This window comes from Propithecus coquereli, unplaced genomic scaffold, assembly GCF_000956105.1.
Source record: "Propithecus coquereli isolate 6110/MARCELLA unplaced genomic scaffold, Pcoq_1.0 Scaffold605, whole genome shotgun sequence".
Taxonomy (NCBI): Eukaryota; Metazoa; Chordata; class Mammalia; order Primates; family Indriidae; genus Propithecus; species Propithecus coquereli.
In genome coordinates, this window is record NW_012152008.1 from 698,897 (window position 1) to 710,271 (window position 11,375).

Consider the following 11,375-nt stretch of genomic DNA (forward strand, 5'->3'; position numbering starts at 1 on the left):
AACTTTTAGGCTGGGTTTTCCCTTCTACCTTCCCACTATTTTCTGGTGGTTCAGTATTGTGTTGGGTTTCTCTTGCCTGGGGTTTGGGAACTAAATGGGAAACATACCCCCAGGTACCTGTTTTTATGGACTGTTTTTATTGATTGTTTATTTGGGCAAAATGTTTCTAAGGTTTAAACCTATCCTCCCCTCCTCTTTAGTAAGCGACTCTCGCAGCCTGCTGGAGGCCTTCTGGATTCTATCACTAATATCTTTGGGTAGGTTAGAAGACCTTCACCTTTCCTTTTTAAAATGTATGTAAATATACCTAAGTATATGTACACGATTTATTATTTTTAAATGTACACCAGAATTTCAGTGGTGCAGAGTATACAGATGCCTTAATTTCAGCTTTTCATTTAGCTTCTTCCTTTTTTTCCTCAACTTCCTTTCTCTCAATCTCACTGCGTGCTGATCTCTGGCCTTTCCCTTTAGTCTGTCCGAGTCTCCCCTTTTGGGACATCATTCTTCTTCTGATGCTGCCAGGTGAAAATATTATCTCTCTCTTAGCCCAGCATGTGAGTGTGGGTCATTGGTAATTATGCTGATCACGCTTTACTACCCTCAATCATCAGATGTACACATGCTAACCAGGATGCTTTGCATGTTCCTAGGAATGCTGGCAGCCCTCTTCGCAGGGCTGTCAGGTTGAAATCTTTGTACCGTACTCATGCTCTTGTTGCTCTTTCTTTTGGCATGCGTTCGACTCCGCATTGGCCACAAGTGTATGCTGAGGATCATTGTAACTAGACATAGAAATCATCTTAAAATAGTTTTGCAGAAATACCAAAGAGCTACCTCGAAGCTAAGCTGTTACGTTAAGTTGAGAACATTTCCTAGCAGTTTATTGACTGGGTAAGCGGTTGTTCAGGATTGCTTTCCAGTGTTGAGTTTTGGAGTCTGAGTTAGCAAGCAGGAGAGTAAGGTATGTGCTGGCTCTCTTTCTCGTTGAGTGAGGACGCTTCTGATTTTTTGTGAAGAGCTCTGTAGTTTGAAGAGTCTACATGGAACAAAAACTATTGACAGGCAGTCTGCTTAAGCAAGGTCATCTTTGAGTTGTTTTTGACATTTGGTGAACAACAAACCTCTGCAATCCTGTCTAATATTTGTCTTTGTTATTTCTTAGGAGACGATCTGTCTCTTCCTTCCCAGTCCCCCAGGATAATGTGGATACTCATCCTGGTTCTGGTAAAGAAGTGAGGGTGCCAACTACTGCACTGTGTGTCTTTGTAAGTATGCATCAGCCACAAAGCCCACTGAACTTGGTCTGGTAACAGAGCCTGGAGGATTCTTTCTATGGCTGCAGCTGAGCTTTCCATTGTTTTATTTATATCAAACTTTCACACCTGTTGGCTGTATGGCTGTGAGGAACTGATATATTTTGCTTAGCTTGAGAGGACAGAATTTATTACAGCCATCCTCTGTGACACAGGACTGTCTGAGAGAGGATTGGTAGCATAAAGGATGGGGCAAGGGAGAACTAATTAGGGATGATGAGAAGTAGCAGCATAATTTGTGCAGTTGTTACCAGTAGGGAGGCAGCAGTTTCATGAATTACACTCCTGTCTGACTTCTAACTATAGGAGCCTATGATTAGAAACAGGACACAGTCCTGGGCAGAAGCCACTGTGATACCAAGCCTGTCACCTGGAGTTAAGAGCTGGGTTCTAGTACTAACCGTTAATCTGCATCCCGGCTAGAATAACTGAGCAGAAATCGAAACATCCCGAGGAAACTTTTATCCAGTACCTGGCTTAGGGCTTTCAAAGCACCGGGGATGGGGAGAGCACAAAGAAAAGAGCCCAGAGAGTTGGGCACTGGACATTATTTAGGTATATAATATTTAATATTAATTAACAGTAAATTAGTAATTAGTAGTAAATGTAATAAGTAGTCTGGACTAAAAGAGGCAGTTAATTCTAGGCTTCTAAACTATTAAGATTGATATGGGTCATTATTCTTGGAAGAAGTAAAATTCATGCATAAACAAGCTTTAGACAGTCTACACAGATTTTTGAAAAGGTTGCGCTGTATTTAAAGAAGCGCAACTATAACCATACAAATAAATTGATAATAGAATTTTAGGACACCCTGAGCTAGGCGTCCAGTTTAGTTTATGATTGAATCCACCACTGTTTAAAGATGAGCATTTTCCCCTTGTTAGACATTGGGAGTGTGTTTTTGCTTCAGGCTCTGGGGATGATAATGATTGGGTTTGAAACAGGGTGCTTGTCTTGCAGGATGCACATGATGGGGAAGTCAACGCTGTGCAGTTCAGTCCCGGTTCTCGGTTACTGGCCACAGGAGGCATGGACCGGAGGGTTAAGCTTTGGGAAGTGTTTGGAGGTGAGAGCCCGCTGGAGTGTACAGAAAGAACCTCTGCTGACAGCATCTGGTTGACCTTGCTTTCAGGCACTCTTTGTTCATCTTCTTAAAACATATAGCATTTTCTGTAAGAATCATCTGACCAAAGTAGTAGTATTATTTCAGTTACTTTTTATATCTGAGTGGGTGCTAGCTCTGGTGTTCCAAATAGTGACTAGAAAATACTGTTAAGATATGGATATGTTTATGTTAGTAAAGGATCTGTAATTTTTCTCAAATATGTGCTAATCAACATCTTGAAAAATAGTACCAGTTTTAGGAGGAAAAAAAATCTTACAATCAATCGTGAACTCCATAATTAAACTATACATCAAGCTGTGGCTGATGCATTTAATGATGACAGTGGCAATAGCCTAGAAAAAAAAATGACCAAAGTCATATCTAAGCTTGAGAAAAGAGGTATATTACCAGGAAAAAAATCTATTTAACAATCAACTTATCAGACAAGAGCCCTTAGATTAGGACTCAGTCTCTTTGGACCTCAGGATGCTCAGAAATGGGATAGCATTAAAACAGAAAGGGGGAGTTAATGAAATCATTTCTTAGGATTCTGAAGCTGGGCATAGCCCAGTTCTGGCATTTTTGAGATTCAGTTAAATATGCATGTATTTTTACTAAACTAAGGTCAAAGAACAATTCTAAAGGTACTTTGTTAGGTTTCCATAGTTGCAGCACATTATCAAATAACTGCAAAATGCCTTTGTTTTTATCACTTCCTCTGATCCTCACAAAAGCCCTGTGCAGTTGGAAGGGTAACTGTCACCCTGTTTGACAAATGAAGAAAATAAAACTCAGACACTACATGAACTGCATAGTTGATTGACATGGCTATCAGTGATTCGCATGGCAAGTGAGTGTTGGGGGTAGGATTAATCCAGGTCTTAAGACTTCAGATCCCATGCCCTTCTGCCCACTGAAGCTCTTCTCTAGGCAAAAGAGCAACTAAGAAATCATATAGGCTACTATTTGTGAGGTTCATTAGAGCAAGAGCAATCTATTAATCCTTTTGGTTGGAATAGGTTATTAGTAAAGCACCCTACTTGTCTATCCTGGCCTTTGATTTTCAGGAAAAGGACTCAGTAGTTAAATCCCAGGCAGTTAGAGCCAGTTGAAGCCCATGCAGATTTGCTGTTTTGCCCAGAAATACCGTGTTAGCTTATGGAATGATAATTGCTGAAGCTATTATAAAACAATAATAAAAACATGACAAAAGAAAAGAAATTTTAGGGGATTTGGTTTATAAAATCTGAGCAAATAGTCTGTTTTGATTATATCGTTGAAATTAAATAGGGATAACATTAGAATTTATTTTTTTGAGACAAGGTCTTACTCTGTTGCCCAGCCTGGAGTGCAGTGGCATCGTCATAGCTCATTGTAACGTCAATCTCCTGGGCTCAAGCGATCCTCCTGCCTCAGCCTCCCAAGTAGCTGGGACTGCAGGCAAAAGTCACAATGCCTAGCTAATTTTTCTTTCTTTTTGCAGAGACAGGGTCTCACTATGTTGCCCAGGCTGGTCTTAAACTCCTGGCTGGAAGCAGTCCTCCTGCCTCAGCCTCCCAAAGGGCTAGCATTACAGATGTGGCCACTGAGCCCAATCAACATTAGAAATATTTTTGTTTTACTCCTTGGTCAGTAAAAACACACCTATAAGAAAATTAGAGGTGCCAGTATCAGTGTTACCTTTTTGCTGGTGAAAAGGAAATAAACAGTAATCAAAATTAATACTGATATAATTTGTGCCAGAGTATAATTTGTGTTAATAAAAGTTTCTGCTGAGTCTACAGAAGTAACGTAGATGCTCGGCAGCATTTCTCGTAGTTTTTATAGGATCTTTTTTCCATAGCTTTTTAATTCTGCAGGTTTTTCCTCCTGGCTAATGTTGACTGCATCTTGTAAGAGGCCAAGTCCAAAGAGGCCTTTTATGAAATAGTTTGGGGGTCCTATTTTTTACCCTTTTAAAATATCAGAAGAATGGCACTTTCCATCCAATAGGAACATCTATTCTTTTCTCAAAAGCAGACAGTCCATTGGGCATTAATTTTATAAATGCTGTTAACATAGCCTACCCTGGAACCTTGTAGATAAAAGAACTTTAGTAAAGTGTGTGTTCTTTTGAGTTGGATCTCTTGAATAGAGCAGCATTTGTGGGTCATTCCTTACATTTTGGCACTGTGTTAGGTGCCATGCAAATAGAACAATATTTTGAGCATAAACCATGGAGAGATTTCTTAGAATTTGCAGTAATATATTTGTCTGTAAAGATCTCATCTAAATAAAGTGACACTTTAGTTTATATTAACCCTTTTCAACTTTTTCTCAAGTAACATACTAATCTGATGAAAGCTAGGACCCAGGAAATGGCATTAAATATGCTATATTTTGTGAATAGATTCTAGGGAGGGGTTCATGACCCAGCTTAAAAATCTATGCCCTGAATATATACGACAGCTTCAAGCCAGTGTTCCTGTCTTCCTGGTATCCTGTCTTAATCATTGTTACTACTGTTTAGGAGTACTGAGTAAGATAAAGATATTATATGTTGGCTGGGCGAGGTGGCTCACACCTGTAATCCTAGCACTCTGGGAGGCCAAGGCAGAAGGATCACTTGAGGTCAGGAGTTCCAGACCAGCCTGATGAGCAAGAGCGAGACCCCGTTTCTACTAAAAATAGAAAAATTAGCCGGGCGTTGTGATGCACGCCTGTAGTCCCAGCTACTTGAGAGGCTGAGGCAGAGGATCGCTTGAGCCCAGGAGTTAGAGGTTGCTGTGAGCTGGGCTGACCCCACAGCACTCTACTCAGGGCGACAGAGTGAGACTCTGCCTCTTAAAAAAAAAAAAAAAAAAAAGATATTGTATGTTAAAATGTTTCTTATTTCTATCTTTTATGAATTCAGTATGATTTCCTAATTCCTAGCTTGTCAAACATAGATTGTCCTTCAGCTACCCTTTTATAAGGAACTTAAATCATCGAGAATTTTGTCCTTCGTAGTTCGTGATTGTGTTGTTAAAGTCTCTGTGTGGGTGGCCAAGCTGTCTGAAAGCATGGCAGCGGGGTATGTGCATTGTCCCTGTTGGGGAGGGAGAGCCAGGCAGTGGGGCAGGGGCACTGGCTCTTAGTTGGCGTGCCACAATCTTACATTCATGGAGATAAAAGTATAAGGAAAAATTCAGAAACACCAGACTAGCATTATTGGCATTCTACTGCCTAGTCACTTAAACATGACTGAAAAAGTTCCTTCTCAAACCTTATTAAAAATTATCACAACATGGATTCTGAAATCTTGATGGTCAGTTTCTATAGAAGTGATAAAGTTGGCACAAATACTGATCAAACCCAAAGATTTGTTTATGTAAATTAGAAAAATTACTGAGAAATAACAACTAAACTCAATCTCTAGTTTGACATGTTTTATAAATTCCTACACTTTCTCTGTGTAAAGGGCATTAATAATTCTAAATCTCTTTAGCAAAATAATGGGTCGGCATCCACTTAAACATTCATTGCTCTTAGAAACGAACTGTGTATTTTGTCGCTTACCTTCCGTTTGTCCCGCTGTTTGATTCTGTAAAGGTGTGGGAAAACTGCAGTTCCAGCACTGTCGTTGGCTTCGTTGTGTTTCAGTGGCCTACTTTAGCTTACTTACTGGCTGTGTTTAACTTTCTGACTTTCCTCAATTTTTTCTTTTTATACAGACAAATGTGAATTCAAGGGCTCCCTATCTGGCAGTAATGCAGGAATTACAAGCATTGAGTTTGATAGTGCTGTAAGTATCTAACATCTATGATTTTAGAGGTTTTGGAGAACAATTTAAGATATCTGGTTCTTAGAAATTGAAAAGTAACTTATCTGGTTTCTCTGCCATTCTCTGTATCTTAAGTCAAATCTATGTTAGAGAGAGATGGGAGTAGAGTATAGAATTAATTGGTACCTTGGGTTTTGGTTTATGCATTAGGCTTTGTGATGTTACTCAGTGCTCTGTAAAATTCTACTTAATAGCTGTATTTTGAGTGTTTAGATGCTGTACTCCAGGGGCCAGTTTGTTCCGTCCTCTCAGATTTGCCATTTAAGTGAGAGTGACGTGAAAGCATTTAACTGCAAATCATTGTGCTAAGGTTATGGTGGAGATGTGTATGGAGTAGGATGGAAACACTGATGAGGGAGCAGTTGGTTCTGGGATCAGGGTTAGGGAACACAATAGGACATTCAGGGCAGTCCTCAAGGTCATCAAGTGTCAGGTGCAAAAATGTAAGAGTGGACATCACAGGCAGGGGAGGCAAAGAGGAGAGCCTGGGCAGACTGGTGTGGTAGCTGGGGTGGCAAGGATAGCTTCGTGATCTCTCAAGAGTCCTTCTCTTCATTGTCTTCTCTGGGGAGCCTTTTTCACCTTCCTGGTTGGACTGAGGGTCCTTCTGTTTTCCTGTTGAGTCTTGTGCAAACCTATTGGAATGGTGGCTGTCTACATATGCTGCTTTTGCTAAACTGAGAACTAACTCCCTGAGGAAGAATATCTGGATGTTAGTCATCTTTGTACCCCCAACACCCAGCACAGTGCCTGGACTATTACATTCGTAGTAACTACTCCTTGAATTTAATTGGGGAGTGATTGAATTTAATTGAGGAATGATAAGGAAATAAGATTGTTAAAAAGTTAGGTGTGGGTCAGAGTGTATGTTGTGTTGTAGGGTTTGAGCTTCTGTAAAGCTGTGTGGAGCCTCGAGAGGTTTGTAAATGGGTACAGCATTAAATTCTGGGGTCACTGTGACAGTGTTGATGACTGGATTGAGGGAGAAGGCCTGCAGTGACGCGAGCATTCTGTGCTTCTGCAGACCTGCTCGAGGCCCAGGTTGCAGCTGAGGCAGAAGGGTTGGAGAGGAGAAGGTCTACTAGCTGGATACACTGAAGATGAATAGGTCTGAGCGTGATAGTGGGGAGGTGAGGCAAGGGAAGACTCAGGGGTGCCTCTGGGGTACATTTCCGGCTCGGGCAGTATGTAGAGAATTAGTATTTGCTGCTGGTGAAGGTTGCAAGGGGAAAATGAGCTGAGTTCCATTTTGAGCTTGAAGTGTCTACTACATTCAGGTGAAAATCAAGCGAGCTCATGAGAAAGGTCCCAACTCAGGAGATGGACAGCACACTGCTGACAGTAGCTGATATTCACATTGGGGTGTGGTTCAAGGCTTCTCAATCTTGGACTTGATTATTAGGGAGTTTGTATTGTGTGAACTGAATTCCTCTATTTTATCTAAAATTTGTTTTTCCTCTCCTTTATTCCTGCAGGGATCTTACCTCTTAGCAGCTTCAAATGATTTTGCAAGCAGAATCTGGACTGTAGATGATTATCGATTACGGGTAAGGCCCAGTTAAGAAAGTTAGTACAATCTCCAAATTTGCGTGGCAGGAATATAGAAAAAATGGCAAATGAGCAGTTAGGGGACTTGTGTTGTTTTTCTGAAAATCATTCTTGATTCACTTTGCCCTTTCCTTTCCTTCTTGGGAAAATATGTTTCTACTTTACACTCTTGCTTTGTCTGGGATTCAGTTTTCAAAATATTTGCAATAACACCCTCACATTTGCGTGAACAACTTGGCATAATCGTGTTTGTAAGAGCTAGGTAGTTTTGGTAGATACTGATTTTAGCTTCATGTCACAGATTTTAGCACCAGCATGTGAATTGTGATTCTTATGGGCCCTAATACCTAATAATTACCTCACAGAGTATAGCTGGGAAGCAGGATACAGAAGTACATGTGGATGTACTTACCATAGAGGTAAGCTATTCTGAAGCAACAAAAACTCAAGCTAGGAAACAGGAGACAGGTGTCAGGGAAGGGAGAATGAGACCCAGTGTTGAGGAAATCTGCATTTGAACCCAAACTTGCCATGAAGTCTCTTGGCATCCAAAACAAGACCAAAACTTGGTAATTGTATTGCTCTTGTTCTAACAACAAAAAAAAGCACACAGCTTAATTTGCAGTTAACTTGGTCCTTTGTAAGACTAGTGGACTTTGAGGGCCTTTGGCCTGCTCTTAACTGTGTCCTGTCCCCAGGTAAATGTGTGAAGGTCAGGAGGCTTTTTTTTTTTAAGCTTGAAAGAACCATCCAATAAGCTTATTAAGTAAAAATTGTCAAAAGACATAATGGAAGATGAACTTGACATTGGTAGACACTTTACCAAAAAGTTTGACACAGTTAGTTTGTCAACCCACACAAAAAACAGAGGGCATGATGTTAAGAGGATGAACCTCTTAAATCTACAGGGAGGCGGGGAGCTATAGTAGAATGGTCTAGTGATCTGATCAGTTGATGCGGGGATGATGTGGGAAGAATCTTTAGAAACATGTAATTATCACTTAAGCTTTCCACTTTTTTAAAGATTTTTTAATTTATTTTTTATTTATTTTTTAATTCAGGATATGATGGGGTACACACATTTGGTTACATGTAATGCATTTGCCTCATCCAAATCAGGGTTACAAGTGTGCCCTTCCCCCACACAGTGCGCTGTGCTTCCATCTGTGGGTTTACCCCCCACCGCCGCCACACCTGACCGGCACCCCATGAGCATTACTACCATGTGAGCACCTTAGTGTTGATCAGTTAGTACCAATTTGATGGCGAGTACACGTGGTGCTTGTTTTTCCGTTCTTGTGATACTTCACTTCAAAGGATGGGCTCAATCGCTATCCAGGATAATATAAGAGGTACTAGTTCACCATTGTTTTTGTAGTTGAGTAGTATTCCAGGGTATACGTATACCACATTTTATTAATCCACTCATGTATTGATGGGCATTTGGGTTGTTTCCACATCTTTGCAATTATGAATTGTCCTGCTATAAACATTTAAGTGCAGATGTCTTTATTATACAGTGTCTTTTTTCCTTTGGATAGATGCCTAGTAGTGGGGGCACTGGATCAAATGGTATTTCTGTTTTTAGCTCTTTGAAGTATCTCCAAATTACTTCCCACAGGGCTTGTACTAATTGCAGTCTCACCAGCAGTGTAGGAGTGTTCCTATCTCTCCGCATCCACGCCGGCATTTGTTTTAGGACTTTCTCATAAAGGCCGTTCTCATTGGAGTTAGGTGATATCTCATTGTGGTTTTGATTTGCATTTCCCTAATGATTAGAGGTGCTGAGCACTTTTTATATGTTTGCTGGCCATTATTCTGTCTTCTTTTGAGAAGTTTCTGTTCATGTCCTTTGCCCATCTATTGATGGGGTCGTTTGATTTTTTCTTGTTGATTTTTTCTTAAGTTTTATATAGATTCTTGTTATCGGCCCTTTATCGGATATGTAGAAAGCAAATAATTTCTCCCATTCTGTAGATTGTCTGTTCACTCCAATGATAATTTCCTTGGCTGTGCAGAAGCTTTTTAATTTGATCAGGTCCCATTTGTTTATTTTTGTTGCTGCTGTAATTGCTTTGGGTGGGGGGTCTTCTTCATAAATTCTTTGCCTAGGCTGATGTCTAAAATAGTCTTCCCAACATTTTCTTCCAGAATTCTTAGGGTTTCACTCCTTAGGCTTAAGTCTCTATTTTCTTGAAAGAGCTGTGTGGAAGATTATCAGTATTAGGTGGTAACCAGTATCTCAAGGGTAGTAATTCTTCATTCTCGGTTGAAAAAAGATCTAAGTCCGAACATGTGAGGTGTGATCCCTGAAGATGACAAAGATGAGTGTTGTGCAAGCCAAAAGCCTGCCTTGTGTTCTTGTGTCAATGAAGGGCCGAGGTGGACCGCCTGGGAGCCTGCCACAGGTTACAGCTATCCAGATGCTTGAATGGGCTTTCACTTGAAGTCCTGTAGTTCTGCATACACGTGTCCATGCACGTGGAAAAGATGGCCTAGCTGGTACTAGTGGCTGCATTGTAATCCATCCTGTGGTGTGCAATGATTTATTTAAACAGCAATCTTTTATTGGACATTTAAGATGGGGTTGAATATTTCTGCAATGGTTAATGTGCTTAAAGGAAAAGGAAATTTCCTTGAGTGACTTCTCTGTTAGACCCAGTGCTGAGCTATATTATATATGCTATTGCTTTTAATCCTCAAGGAAGCCAGGTGAGGTAGGTAGATGAGGAAACTGAGGCTCAAATAAGCCCCTCAGAGTAACCTGAGGTGACACACAGTTAATTAACAAGATTAGAGTTTGACTTGAAGCCTGTGTTCTTTCTTGTCTTCAGCTGATCTGGATTATTCTAGACTCAGATACAGCAAAACTGACCAGTTATCAGGCCCTTGGAGATGGAAAGGAAGCTGTTGAGTTGTGCAGGGTGATATTTTTTCATTAGTAAAAGAGGAGTCCTTTACAGGTAAGTGTCAACTTTTGGGTCTGAAATAACAAGGAGACCTAGAGACCAGGAGCTCGGCTAGAAGACGAAGGACATAATGTTGGGCACTTCATAAGACTCCCTGTTGTAGGCGGTGCTGGCTTCTGCTTAGATCCTAGTTAACAGATGATATTGGAGAACAGGAATGGACCATGCCGCCATGTTCTGAAACACACAGGCATAATCCACATCCTAGTCAGCATCTCCTTAGCTCACATGATAAGGGAATGGTGTTGGAAAAGACTGGTGCAAGAAGCAGCTGTTGAGCACTTGCTTTAAAATCCTTTTTGTAAATGCATCCTAGAAACAGCCTGGCATTGAAAGCAGTCCTCCGGTGCCTCCCTTAAAAATCTAGTCAGTCATGAACAGAAACTTTTCAAAAGAAGACAGAATAATGGCCCAGAAACAAATGAAAAAAATGCTTCAACATCTCTAATCATCAGGGAGATGCAAATCAAAACCACACTGAGATATCACTTATCTCCAGTGAGAATGGCCTTTATCAAAAAGTCCCAAAACAATAAATGCTGGCATGGATGTGGAGAGATAGGAACACTCATACATTGCTGGTGGGACTGCAAACTAGTGCAACCTCGGTGGAAAGCAATATAGAGATACCT

At 40.7% G+C, this 11,375-nt stretch overlaps 1 protein-coding gene across 1 annotated transcript in view; it reads left to right on the top strand.

The window, feature by feature from the left end:
* ATG16L1 (autophagy related 16-like 1 (S. cerevisiae)) overlaps nucleotides 1-11,375 on the top strand; it is a 40,015-nt gene that overhangs the window by 18,897 nt on the left and 9,743 nt on the right. Inside the window, exons 8-13 of the mRNA XM_012659326.1 lie at nucleotides 201-257; nucleotides 475-525; nucleotides 1,166-1,268; nucleotides 2,280-2,385; nucleotides 6,117-6,187; nucleotides 7,702-7,773. Of these exons, the coding sequence (XP_012514780.1) occupies nucleotides 201-257; nucleotides 475-525; nucleotides 1,166-1,268; nucleotides 2,280-2,385; nucleotides 6,117-6,187; nucleotides 7,702-7,773 (460 nt within the window). The remainder of the gene's footprint in view (nucleotides 1-200; nucleotides 258-474; nucleotides 526-1,165; nucleotides 1,269-2,279; nucleotides 2,386-6,116; nucleotides 6,188-7,701; nucleotides 7,774-11,375) is intronic.